Source organism: Manis pentadactyla, chromosome 1, assembly GCF_030020395.1.
Source record: "Manis pentadactyla isolate mManPen7 chromosome 1, mManPen7.hap1, whole genome shotgun sequence".
NCBI lineage: Eukaryota > Metazoa > Chordata > Mammalia > Pholidota > Manidae > Manis > Manis pentadactyla.
The window spans coordinates 89,482,381-89,496,812 of record NC_080019.1 but is presented as its reverse complement, the minus strand read 5'-3'; the positions used below and the strand labels follow the sequence as shown (position 1 = coordinate 89,496,812).

Here is a 14,432-nt window from a genome sequence, read left to right as displayed (position 1 = left end):
CAGTCAGCCACGTAGAGCTCTTGGCAGCTGGACGGGCCAGTCGGGCACTCAGGGCAGAGCTGAGGCACAGGGCTGGGAGTCCGGGCTGCTAGTTTGGGCTGGCCTGAATGACCTTGCCAATGTCTCAGCCTCTTTGGGCCTTAGTTTTCTTATCTGTCCAAAGACAAAACAGCACTAGAAGATCTTTCTGACTTGATCTTTTATGTGACTGCTATTTGGATACTTTAATATTGTAGAAAAAGTTAAACTGTAGCAACATAAAGTCATGCTCAACAAATGTTTCCTTGAGAGCCATTTAGGGTCCACCTCCAGTTAACAAATAGTCCTGTTCTATCTCCACCTAGCATATGTTTGTTGAGCACTGGCTCGGGGCGAGGTATTATTTTAAATTCAAGCAGACATGCAAAAATGCATCACCCTGGGCCCCAGAAGGGCATCCACATAGTTAATCATAACCTAAGGAGGTAAGTGCTCCAGTGTAACACATGCACTTGCTGAAGGCTCTTTGGGCATTAGCCTGTCCCTTGGCACTAACCGGTGTCTGTGGGAGCAAATATAGGAGAAGCAGCAGAAGTGCTCCCTGCCCTTGAGGAGAGTTTAGAAGTTAACTGGCAATTCCTCTGAAGTCCACATGATAATAAATTATGCTATTTAAGGAAAACAGCTTTCAAGTGAATATAGGAAAAAGAAATCTATGTTCATTTTTCTTTTAGATTCTGAAGTTTAACAGGAACTTTATTATTCATAGGGTGAACCTTACCTCAGTTTAAGCCTATTTCACATGCATCTAGAAATATGCCCATTCCAGATGTTAAGCTCATTGGCATGGCTAGGAGTGGATCAGGTGTTCAGTGTTGCAGGATTAATTGTGTAGAAATGAGGAAGTCAATAGTTTGAAGATTCTGCAAGAATTATATTCAAATACCTTTATACTTACTACACATTTGCTTTCTTATATAGATTTTTAAAAAACTGTTGCCTTAAATAATATACACTGTTTCCTTATATAATTTTCCAGCTTCTGCTCAATAGACATCTCAATCATAATTTAAGCCATATCTACTTCTTTTGATCAAAACTGCACTGCATTAGAATAATATATGTGGTTGCACCTCCTATTATGAAACATGATTACCATGGATGGGCAATTTTAGTTTATATGAGCATGGTGCCCTGAGAAAGAATCCTGTAGTGAATCCATTTGTTAAAAAATTTATTTTTTTAATAAAAAAATCATAAATTCTTTCTTTTTTTATAGTTCAGATAGCAGGGTTTAAACACTGGTCTTTCATTAAAAAGGTTCAGGCAGAACTTTCTCAAATTTTCTTCTCTTATTCCTGAAACCATGACAGTGGATTTGTATTTTAAATCACACAGAACTGTTGTTTATCTGAAAGGCAGAAATGGACTCAAATACAGCTTTTGCCTGTAAAAACATAAAAACAACATACTAATTCTTACAATTTTACTTATCAAACTGTTTCTATTCTTTCATGTTGGATACTAAAGAAATTTGATCTGCTACACAAATTTAGCCTTAATGAAGTGGAATGGCTGACTGAATAGACATTCCAACTCTGAGAGGAACTTGCAATTCTAAATGGATATAATAAGCCACTATTATTGAACTTTCTACCCCCTTCTTGTGAATTTAAGAAGAATGTTGTTCTTAACTGGATCTAAATCAAGGACTTTGGGTTCATGGAAAAGGTCTTTCATATGATCTTTTTCAAAAGCACATTATGCACAAGTCAAGATCATTTTAAACTCTGTGACCTAACTCAGGTGGTCCAAGGTCAGTCAGCTCATGAGTGGTCTGAGCTCCCCATGAATCGGACTACTTTTTATCCTCTAACAGCACTTCTCAAATTTAATGAGCGTATGAATCTCCAATGTTGAATAAGGTCACCTTTACCACAGAATAAGTACCGATGAAACTCAAAGATAATGATTTCTGAGCCTTTTCAAATTTTATTTTGGATCTAGAAATCCCTGTCCCCTTTTTTTTTTCCCTGCAAAATTCACTTAATTCCCTAATTTCAGCTTGCCTAGAAATACCCTTTGAATTGACTCTCTTACACTCAGGAGTGTTTTTGTCTTTGGTTGAAACAATCAACTGCAAAATAACACCAACAATAACAACATAATATTAATTGATCCTAATTTCTTCTTCACTCTCAAAAGTTTGAAATTTTGTGTTAAAGTTTGAATTTTATCTGAACTGGTTTATCCATCCTGAGAGATTCGTTCCTAAGAGAATTCCTGACATTTAAAGGGAGGAATGCGAAAAATTCATTTAAGGTATTTCTATTAAATCGTATGAGGCTTTAAGAAAACTGATTGAAGTAAGAGAGCGAGTCCGGAAATTACTCACACACGCTGGTAATATTAAGGCAGTGGGGATTCAGTGGAAAGCACAGTAGCATAACTTCTCCATATTTTCTCTCTTCAATTTTGTTTTTCTTTGTTGACTGCCAGTGTGAACATGTTTCTGAATCGCTTTTTTAATCCATTAGATTAAGAAGAAAAGGCAAGAAAACCGAGAACTTTCTCAGCAGCACGCTTCTGCTCTGCTCATTCAGCTTGGACGACCAGCGCACCTGGGTTATTTCTTGATGATGAGCTCTGAGGCAGCCGGCGCAGTCGGGGGCGAGTGCGAGGGCGGGGCTGGTGACCATTCTGAGGAGCGCTGGGTTTGGCTTCGCAATGACACCTGGACACCAAGGCCTGAGGAGGGATTTTGTTTGGGGTAGGAAGCTGGAAGCTTTCTCTCGTACTGGAATGTGGTCATACACTGTGGCAGCCTCGGAATGTGACTTAGTAAAGGGTGACCTTAACCATAGCATGAGAACAGCAGTTGCACTGTTAAGGATGATGATGACAAAGATGACAAAAATAACGTTTATTAAATGCTTATGATGTGACAGACACTGTGCTCAATGTGAATGATCTAATTTCGATCCCTGTATAGTAACCTTCTGAGGTAGGAATATTTATAGCCTGTTTTATAGTCGAGGAGATGGGGGTTTATGCACAAAGTCCCCCAGCTCATAAATGACAGTTGGAACTTGAACCAATGTTTGACTGATTTCAAAGCCCAAATGCCTAATAAGTATATTAAAAATCTGTTAGTGACAATACCAAACTTACACAGAGACTTTGGAAACAATTGAATGACATAATTATTAGTTAGAAGTATATGTATATATATAAAAGTATAAATTATGTATATGTATATCCCAAAAGTATATGTACACATATATTATATAGATACATATACACATATATCTATGTAGTTTACACACATATATAATATGCATACACACAAAAAAAATTTCTACAAGCATTTTTTAGGGCACATATATATATTTTTAAAGCATCATAAAGCATATATATATGTTACAAGATCTGGCTTCAAAAGTCTCTGTTTTAAATTAAATGACTGAACACTGCAACGATTTTTCCATGCAATCTCGAATATCTCAAAGTAGTTATCTTCATAGGTCAATAAAGATTCCAATTGGGATCTATCTCTTCAAACTCAACATTATCTTTCAGATTAGGTTCATGAGAAGCAAAAATGTTCACAATGAAATGTTAGTCTGAAAGAAAAGATGCGCAACACATGTAACTGACAAGCAGTGAACATCATTAATATACAAGGAACTCCTGCAAATTAATAAGACCAAGACAACTCAGAAGAAAAATAGTCTAAGAGTATGAAGAGTTAAGTCCCAGAAAAAGAAGCTCAGAATTATGGAAAGAAGCTCAAACCTATTAGTAAATAAATACATAAATAAGCAAATAAAACCTGCTCATCAGATCAGGATACTCTTTTTGGAAAATAACTGTGTTAAAATTCACATTATTCTTTGACCTAACAACGCTGTTTCCAGTATCTATTACATTTACATAACAATGGTCACTTGTATAATTCTTTATTATGCTAAAAACCATATATGGTGTGTGTATGTATGTGGCTAAAGTAAATTGTAATTGAGAAAAAAAGTTTAGATCAATATGCACAGCTTGATTCCATTGGTTTAATACTCATGTTTTTGTTATTTATAAGTAAGTGTATATAGATAAATAAGCAAATTATAGGGAAAAATCAGGAAGGATATGCACCAGATTTTCAAACTGTGGAATGAGATGAAGTGAGCAAAAGGGAAAAGTTTGCTTCTTTCTCTACTTTTATTTTCAGGTGGTGGGATCAGAGTATGTTTATGTTTTTGATGACTTTGGTATTTCATAAATGAAATTAGTTTTTAAAAGGAGAAAATGATCTGCCTTAGTGATTAATCATGAATCTAAAGTTATAAAAATCTTAATTTTTCATGAACTAGAGTACCAGTGCAAAACAACGGCATCATGAATCAATTACCCAGTGATATTTTCTACATATTTTTAATGCACATACACTTTTTTCAAAAGTATAATAGTCTTAACACGTCTACACTAAAACTTGTACACAAATGTTCATAGCAGCATTATTCATAATAGTCAAAAGATGAAAGCAACCCAAATGTATATCAACTGATGAATGGATAAGCAAGATGTAGTATATTCATATAATGGAATTTCACTTGGCAATAAAAAGGAAAGAAGTACTGATATATGCTATACCGTGGATGACCGTTACACGATGTGAAAGAAGCCAGTCCCACAATGTCACATGTTGCATGAAATGACCAGAACTGGCAATCTGCAGAGAGACAAAAGCAGCCTAGCGGTTGCTTGGGGCTGGGGGAGAGGCTGTGAAGGGGATGCGAAGTGCCTGCCAGTGGATACAAGGCTTCTTTTCAGGATGATGAAAATGTTTTAAAATTGAATTGTGATGATTGCACAACTCTATGATTATCCTCAGAACCAATGAACTGTTCACTTTAAATGAGTAAGCTTTTATGGTATATACATTATCTCAATAAAGCTCCTTTTTAAAGTGTTATGGAAGTGTTTTACCAATGTTGGTGGAGTTGTGAATGACAGGAGTTACAGAAAATGTAGGCTTTTTCTTTCAAGCCCCATTTTCCACTCTATATCACTACACTGTCTGCTGTCAACCCCAGGAAGAAACTTGGTTGATAGTGGTTCTTTTTATAGGGAATTTTCCTCCTCCAATGTGCTTTCAACCTATCTGGTTGATACTTTTCTTGAATCAGCAGCCCACAAATGAAAATAAAATGGGAGTAGCAGTACCTACCTTCAATGATATGTTTCCGTGATAATCCTCTTTCTGTTTCAGCTCTAATAAGAAAAAGAAGCAAATGACTTTGAGTAGGGGTGTGCTTTTATTTAATTGCTGTTTCAAAAGTACCGAAGAATATTCATTCTAAACTGAATTTCTAATTTCATACCCTTGTTCTTGGCAAATTGAGCCCCACTGCAGGTTGAGGAGAGAAGGCTGGTGGGGCAGCACACCGAGCCCCTTCTCTATGGACACCCCAGGATATGAATTAACCATGATTATCATCAAACCATATTAATAACAACTCAGCCATGCACACCTGTCCATATATAATTTGACACATGGCCCAACCTTCCCCTTCTTAACCAATCTCAAGGGGAAAAAAAGAAAGTTTGACATTAGTTTGTGAGCTTGCTGTAAGATTGCCAGGCTACTGATAACATTAGCTTTTCTGAGAAAGAAAGCAAATCTGAAAATATCTTTTGACTTTCAAAAGAAATTTAACAACTGTTTTCTTTAAAATGTGATGAACCAAGTCTTCGTTAAATTAGTATCTTAAGAAGACAAACCTTTAACCAGGACTCAAGCTCTGGCCAATTAGAAAGAAAGAAAGAAAAAAAAAATCCTTGAGTCTTAAAGCCTTGATGAGATGTTTCTTCAACATTGATACCTTTAACAAACTCTTTTTAAAACATAGTAGTTTACCATGCATCGCAGATGATTTTTTTTATCTTCTGTATGAGATAATATTGTATGTAGTTCTCTATTACGTAATGATTTGTGTAGATTGTCCTGACCCCTGTTTATTTCTAAACTGTAGGCAAGGTTCTAGGTACCACTGCAAAAGGACCAATGGCACCATGAATCAGAGCACAGACAATGTGAATCCACATTTCTCATAGGCACCGTGATGCTTTATTTTTATGCAGACTACGATAGGAATAAAACTCTACATTCCTTCTTTCTGTCTTCATATTTATCATAAACATGCTCAAAACTAGCACTAAAATATGAGTGAGTGTGTGTGTATGTATGTATACATTTTGATTAGAAGGCTCCTAAGAACTGGCTTCTACCTCCAATTGTGTTTTAACTATTACCTATCAATTTACCTATAGTGAAGTAAATAGGGTTTTTGTTTTGTTTCTGTTTGTGCTTATTTTTTGTTAAGTCTCCACAGGAATCTTTGAAATTTCAATGACAAGGTATAAGGAATAGCTTGTTGTTTTCTTACATGTTTGTCAAAAAGGCCAGACTTCTAAGCCTTGTTGAATAATATAAGTACTGGTTCAAACACCAGTAGGTCCATCAGAAACGAATTCATCCTGTAATATTTGTTCTGCATCCCAGCACAGAGAGAAGACTTCTCTTTCATTTGGCCTGACAGCGTGGGATGCAGATAGCTTCCTGTTATTCTCCAGTGAGATGGTTCTTTTGATCAGCACCTTCAGAGCCTTCTGTAGAAATGATCAGAGACTTACTTGTGGGGCCAGACAAGATATTTTTATCTTTGTATTCTGTAGGAGTCTCTGTGTTTTGGCAGATTTGAGTAGATTTTCTTCTGTGATGCTGTGTGCTTATTTTCTTTTCCTGAAATTTGAACTCTTATTTTGGAAATGGTTCCAAGCATGAAGTTGGTATTTGAAAATCTCCAAGACTCACTTTGTAACAAGTGACCACATGCTTGGCACTAAATTTCTTCGGGGGTATCTTGCTAGGATTGAATCTCAGGCTAATTGCTCTTTCCTTCAAATGAGAAAAAACAATCTTTCTCTCCAAACCAATTAATTTTAGTACGTTAGATGTAAAATGGTTGCCTGAAAGGATAAAGCATGAACCAGTAGTTGTTTCCCATCAATTAGGAACAATAAAAGGTATTTGACTTACTTTCCACCCCAGTAGAGTTTGGTTGTTATGACCAGGCTGGACCTCCTGCATGTTAAACAAACACACATAGAGAAATATTTTAAAAGTTGCTGGTTATTGTACATATTATAATTGTAGCACCAGAAAACATTTATTGTACCTCACATTTTAAAAATTGGTGAAGAGATAAATTTGTTAATTCACATCACTGAAATATATGGACAAAGGAAAGCTGGCGATTGGGGACTTCAAATCAGATCCTAGAGAAAGAAGTTAGCGGGAAATGATCTTTACCTGGAGGGGCTAGAGGAGGAGGGGCTTAAGCCCTTGTGACAGCAAGCAGGCAATAGGTGGTGACAAGGTGAAGGTGAGTGGTGGGCACAGAGGGTCAGAAATGGTAAATGAGAGAGTACGGGAAGGGACTTAAAGGATGGATTGCTTTAGTAGCTCAGATGAACAGCCTCCAACTAACAGATTTAGCACCTGAAGTAATGTTGATTGAGTGTGCACTTTCCTGAGGGTAGGTCCAAGGACCATGGACCCTGGTGGTTCTGAGTTATTACCCTTCCCAATCATCACACTCACAGGCAGGAACTGACCACAGGGAAGTGTAAATGATAGAGTAAATTATAATAGTCCATAAATAGGAAAAAATTTCTTTGAAGGTCTTATTAAATGGAAATTTTATTTGGGGAAAACAGTCCTAAAATCCTTAACTTAAGGTTTTACCACTTTACTCCTAAGGGAATAAAAAGTGGGAATCTTGCCTGCAAACTTATTACCTTCTCAAAACCACACCCAAGGGCAGGAAATGCAATCACATGACTCTGACCGTGGAATAAGAAATGTCTTGAGAACTGCAGCCATATAATTTAAAATTGGGAAGCAGATCTCAGCGTAATTTAGTTTCTCCAGGTATATAATTCAATTGAACTAGTCTAAAAGAAAATCATTTGAGATTCAACGGTTAAGACCAAATGTCAGGCGTGTTTGTAAATAAAGCATTTATAATTCCATCAGCTGTAGAGTCAGTGTGCTGGGGCCCTCAGGTATAAAAGCCTCCCCTGATTAACGATAACCAGTCGGGAATGACGGTGACAATTCTGACAACATGGCTGCAACAAGAAAAATTTGTAGAAAATGTTAGCAACCCCATTCCACTGACGTTATTCCCTGAAAAGTAATTTGCATCCCCATAATGGAAGGTCTACAGACAGATGCATTTGGAGATTACACACCTCAAAAGGGCTGATGCACTTTCCAGATTAATCCATCAACCTCATGAAAAGGAGTAGAATAGTGATCTGCCACAGGGAAACCAGATCTCCTTTAGCAAACATTTTCAGAGTTTCCACAAAAGACTGGATGGAATACTATAAAAATGAATGCAGCCTTTTGACCACTCAGAGCAGTCGGAACTGCCAAAGCCACACATTCTGTCCAAATGCCATCAAAAATGCACTTTTCCAAAATGAGGCTTCCTATAAAATGTTTGGCCTATATGGGCGTGCACACTAACATTTATGTTCAGATTGGCAAGAGTAGACAGCAACCTGGCAAATGATCACTGACCCCTACAGAGGCATTTAGAGCAACTCTTCTGAGAGGGTGGAGAATGATAACATGAGTATTTTACATTGATACAGGGCAGACTTCAAAATACTTCTGTGCACTCTCTCACTTTATCAGCACAAAATTGCATGAGCAGTTATGCCGTCCATTTGACAGGTGGGAAGCTGAGACTCAGAGAAGGGAAGTGAACTTGCCCCAGAAAGCACAGCTAAGGGTAAGTCCTGAGGCTAGAAGCCAGGTGTGGGGGCTGACCCTGCCTGTATGGATGCTGTGCTGCGATGATATGGTTTGCCTTCTCACCCATCTTGTGGGGGCAGTTGTGAACTGATATCAGTATCCTGTAGCAGGGTGATAGCTTGAGTTCTTAATTGCAAGACTGAAAGGCAGTTTGTGAATGATGCATGTTAATCCAATTTCCCGTAAGTATACAGCAGTCTCCGCAAACTTAGAGAGTGATGGTTACGTGTTCTCTGGGTGTTGAGGGGAAAAGAGCGCCCGTGCTGTGGCTTCCCTGTCTGTCTCAGGAGCACGCTGCAGCCTGCACTTCATGGTAGGTTTCACTGGATGGTATGCACACTCAGCTCCAAGGTCTCCATTATAGGTTAAATTGTGTCTCCGAAAAATATACATTAAAGTCCTAACCCCCAGTCCCTAGAATGTGAGCTTATTTGGAAATGGGGTCATTACAGATGTAATTAGTTAAATTGACAATTAAGGGTGGGCCCTTAATCCAATGAGACTGTTGTCCTTATAAGAAGACACAGACACACATGAGGGGAGAAGGCCATGTGAGGACAGAGGCAGAAGTTGAAGCACTGCAGCTGCAAGCCAGGGACACCACGGATTGCGCAGAACCACCAGAGGCTAGCAGGAGGCAAGGATGGATCCTACCCAGAATTTCAAAAAGAGCTTGGCCCTGCCCAAACGTTGATTTTGTACTTTGGCCTCTAGAACTGTGAAAGAATCAATTTCTATTGTCTTAAGCCACCCAGTTTGTGTCACTTTGATACAGCAGCCCAGGAGAGCACTACCATCCCTCTTTGGGCACTGATGGAGGGACCCACATTCTGAGTGGGATGGTAACTCAGGCGAGGTGGAGGACTGGGTGGGTGAATACTTTTCCATATTTAAGGTCGAATAGTTTTCTCTTAATGTCCTTAAGTCCCTCAAGTGGGGGAGGAGGAGAAAGGAGAGGGAGAAAGTAGGTCAGCAAAGTTTATTTGTCCATATCTCCTTACATCTGGGTTTGCATTTTCACTAATCCTGTAGAATGGGTATTTATGGGTCAATGGCAGATATTATACCAGAGCAGGAGAGGACCCCAGACTTGTCCAGAATACTTGGCTGATTCTGTAGTCATGCTGAGGAGGAGTGGCTGCAAGGGTTGACACATACAGTGAAAGGGAGGGGGCTGGCCTCCCCACCCTCTGCAGCTGTCATGGAGTCCCTCATTACCACTGGCTGTGATGGGAGGATGGGACACCTCAAGGACAGCAGATGGAGCCCTCCTCTGAATGCTCAGATAGGAGGGTTCCCGGTGCACAGAAGTGCTGGTTAATTGTGCTCAGATAAGAAATCTCTGGGGTATTTATCATAAGCGTTTCTTGCTTCATCATTTGTTTTCAGTCCAGAGTTGTTAATAAAATGAACAGTGAACATAAATGTGTGTGTATAGATAATTAGCTTCCTTCCATCACTTAATTACCACAAATGGCAGTCAGAAACCTGAAAATGCCACTTCCTTTTATACATGAATATCTCACGTGCATTTCCTCCTTCTCTGCTCAATCCCATGGCAATTCATTGTGATCAGGGACTAGTCAATAGTGTTTGAAGCACAAATAATGAGCTTCCTGGTATTTATTTTCAAACTCCTGTAAATCATTTACTTAGCAAGAGTTCACTTTTTTTGTCAGCCTTTTGGCCAGTTGTCACACAGTTTTATTTTCCCTTTTCTGGTACAAAATAATAACAGATTTTTTAAAAAGCAAGTAAATGACTATAGGAATATATTACCTCCAGCCTTTCTTCTTGATGATGCTCCCCAGAATCACTTCAGCCCTGGAAAGGGAACAGAATATCTTAGGATACAGCATCCTGGAAATGCAAGAGTCAATCCCAAGCCCCAGAGCCGTTCCTTGTTTGAACTCTCTGTGCCTATATGTCCTGAAAATAGAAGCCGTTCTTGGCTAGGAGCACAGTTGTGGCTGTTTCTGCTGTGCCTGCAGAATCCTGCTCCCTGCGCATTCCAGAAGCACCTGCCAAAGCCTGACATACTGGCAGAAGACTGCCTGCGGTTCTGATCCAAAGAAACAGTGGAGTCATTTGGCAGTTTGGTGTTTTTGAAACGCTGATCCCATATGTGGATGTCCTGCTTGGAGGTGTCAAATGGAAGTCAAGGTTTTCCTTCTAATGGCTGTGGTCTCTAACAGCTACCAGGAAGGACAAGGAAACTTCAGTCATTAGACAGAAACTATTGGCTCCCAGGTGTCTTGCAGGATAAAGACACCCACATGTAGGTTTAGATGTCCCAAAGGCCAGGGCTGCAGACGCAGTGGCCCACCCAGAGAATGCCCTGGGTTTCAGTGACAAGTGTTGTCATAGGGACAAGATACAAGGAGACGTAGAGAAGTGTCCTTCCTGCCCCTAAAGCTGGGGTGTGGAGAGGTACACTGAAGACTTCCCACTGTCCGCTCCCTGACCACCTACCCCAGTCGGAAGCCGAGCTTAACGAAACTAAAACTTCTTCCAGGTCCCTCCCAGTCTGACCAACACTGAAAAACAGCTGGGCTCTCAGAGGCTGTGCATGAGACCCCAGTGGAATCAGCACTTTGTCCATTAGAATCCTATATGTGGGAGTCATCGCTAATTGTTATTTGTCTTAACTGGAAGTTCTGCCTTGGTTGGCATGGACAGCCTGGCAATAAATTCTGATGCGACTTAGCTACGGAGTGCGTCCCAGATAGAGACGCCCTGCGGGTTACACCGGGGCTCTTTCTCCCTTGACCCATCTGTCTGTCTCACAGGCTGCCTTTTGCAACCTTGCATTTCACAGTGGAACCCATTTCAGTTACACAGTGACAGCCAATCAGTGACCAAGTAGGACTGATTGTCTTTCACAATCGGAATATAAACAGGACTCTGACAGACATGTCAGGCACGCCTCTTTTTCATTTGGGAGTAAGCAGAATTCAGCAGGAGAAGAAAACCTGAGAAAGGGTAAGAGGAAGAAGGAAGTGAGGCCTTATCAACTTTATTTTCGCTCCTTGGACTCAACAGAGAACATCATGGATGTGGGCTCTGAAACCCCTTGATGGTCCTTCCACAGCCCTGCTCTTGAAAAGGAGGAAACCCGCACAGAGAAAGCGCACTCAGATGGGCAATGAGGAGCCTGAACCGGCAAGCCCAGCAGCGTGACTGCAGTTCTCACCAGGGTGCTTGGGGACTAGGCCTGCAGGTGATCAGGCACCACAGTCAGAAACTCGCAGAGCTGTACAAGCTGCTGTCCAGCTCTTTTATTTTTAGTTCTGGGAGCAGCTGCAGTGCTCATAGGAGGAGGCCAAGGAGCTCCAGTTCCATCCTGAAATGTGCTTGTGGTGCGGGGACCTGGAGGTCATGGACATTGAGGCCTGGCCCTGAGGGCACATTACCTCTGGGTTGTGATTTAGCAGTGAGCCATGTCTTAGAGCCCCAAACCTGCTCTCGCGCCCATGGGGAGGGGAGGTTGCAGCGAGATGTGACTTCTCCAGCAAAAGCAACAAGCTTCTTCTCAGAATGGGGTCTGAAATGCCTTCTTATAAAACACATGGGATTTCTTGGCATCTTTGAGATCCCCCTTTAATCTCTGACCTACCTGGAATGCTGGGTGGAAAGACAGGCATGCAAAGAGAAAAAACAATCCCACTTGCCTGCAAAGAGGACATCCCAGTTTCCCTCAGGGGTTAGGGAGCTGTGCAATGTGATTGAGGTAACGAGACTAGCTTTTGAACAACCACACTAGAGTTGGCTCTTTTACTTCCTCACTCCTATATCCAACTAACATTTATTGATCTCCGCTGCCACCACTCTGGTCCTAGCCACCCTTCCCCTTCACATAGACTATAGCGATTATTTCCAGTTCATTCTTCATACAGGGAACAGCGGTGGGAAGGTTTGGGAGGGCAGAGGCAGCCAGAGGCAGTCAACGGCCCCGACTCTGGTGATGGTGGCAGAGGGAGGGAGAAAAACAAGCGGGAAGGGCAGACCCTTCTCACCAACATGTCAGCAATGGTCTGGACAGAGTCCCTTGGTTCCAGAAATGCCACTTGAGGGACACAAACACACTGACTTACTTCCCAGCTGCATAGACCTCGGCAGTATCAAAGAGATTGACTCCACTGTCATAGGCGATCGTCATCAGCCGTTCAGCAATCTGCAAGAGGAGCAGGAGGATGCAAAGGTCAGTCACAAAGCCAAATGCTTTCCAACCTGGGAAGCAACTTTGAATTCAAAGCAACTTTGAAAATGTTTCTTGGTTGTACTAAAGAAAGAAAAGAAGACTCAATCATCATACATAGGATAGAAGCATCTTCTCTCAGACACAGACCAGGCACCACGGGGTTTCCTTCAGTGCTGGGGTAAGTCAGCCTCAGGAGCAGCGAGGTGGATAGATTTGGTTTTCTCATTCAGCTTGGAAGACCTGGTTTGGCAGTGTTCTCTGTGGCATCATAGTCTTGCCAACAAAGAGGGTCATTTGTATCACTTGTGACTCCATTTGTCTTCTTTCTCCTTTTTCCAATCAACAGGTTTTGGCAGCTGGCTGACTCCTGACCTAAATGCTTGTGCCTTTTTTCTTCGAGGCTTACCAGACTGCGCTGATGAACCAGAGATTAGACAGAGTCGTGACTGTTGTAAAACTCATGCCACCCACAACTCAGCCAAACCCCAGGCACTGTCCCGAGGCAGCAGCCAGCTGAAGGGACACAACCCGAGAGTAGAGAGTGAGCACTCTGGCTCGCCAGGGCTTCGGTTCCTCACTGTCAGCCTGCAAACAGATCCCCAGGCTCCCTGTTCCCTTCTTTTGCGCTGCAGAACGCAAGTGTGAAGGGTGACAGAAGAGTACCAAATAGCAATAAACAACAGTTTGAGAGCTAGCCATAGAAGGGTCGTGATAAACAACGGTGGAGAGGGGACACATTTTCATTTTGCTGATAGACCTCTTAGTCAACTGAAAAAGCACACATCTTGCAAATAATTAAAATTGATTTTCCATTATGTTTTTGATCATGAGCTAAAGTTGCTTCATCAGCATTTCCAAGATAAACTGTTTTCCTGTTGTTTTTTAAATAGACATACCAAGAAAATTATAAGGCTAACAAAATGGAGTGCATGCAAATCCTTCAGAGAGTAATAGCAGCAAAAATGCTATTACTGCTTTAAATTTGTTATCATTATGACATTTTGCCTAAGTAGAAATTAAAAGTTTACAAGTACAGTTTTTCCCATCATGGTTATTCTAGGTTTAAGAGATTATTGTGGTTGTATATTAATCTCATGTTGTATCACATGACATGTTAGTGGATTATTATTGGAAATGTCCATAATAAATCTTATCTAGAGAGAAATTTTAAGGTAAGAGACAGCATCCTGAACAGAGTTGCCATGTGGGAATAGTCGGTCTCAGGCAAGGCAAGCGCTGGTATGACTGTGGTCTGCCCATGCCTCCCTTCCTTCTTGCTGGCTTTCTCTCTGCAGGTACCTTGCGGGAAGGCACTGCTGCTCTCTGGAAAGATGACAGCTATTTGTCTGGTCTGCATCTGACGTGCAG

At 40.8% G+C, this 14,432-nt stretch overlaps 1 protein-coding gene across 4 annotated transcripts in view; it reads right to left on the bottom strand.

Annotated features, from left to right (window-relative positions):
* KCNAB1 (potassium voltage-gated channel subfamily A regulatory beta subunit 1) overlaps positions 1 to 14,432 on the bottom strand; it is a 384,525-nt gene that overhangs the window by 53,384 nt on the left and 316,709 nt on the right. For all 4 annotated transcript variants that reach the window (XM_057499443.1, XM_036904133.2, XM_036904135.2 and 1 more), the window contains exons 4-7: positions 12,958 to 13,037; positions 10,643 to 10,687; positions 7,076 to 7,120; positions 5,204 to 5,247 (exon numbers count right to left, since the gene is read on the bottom strand). In XM_057499443.1, the coding sequence (XP_057355426.1) occupies positions 5,204 to 5,247; positions 7,076 to 7,120; positions 10,643 to 10,687; positions 12,958 to 13,037 (214 nt within the window). The remainder of the gene's footprint in view (positions 1 to 5,203; positions 5,248 to 7,075; positions 7,121 to 10,642; positions 10,688 to 12,957; positions 13,038 to 14,432) is intronic.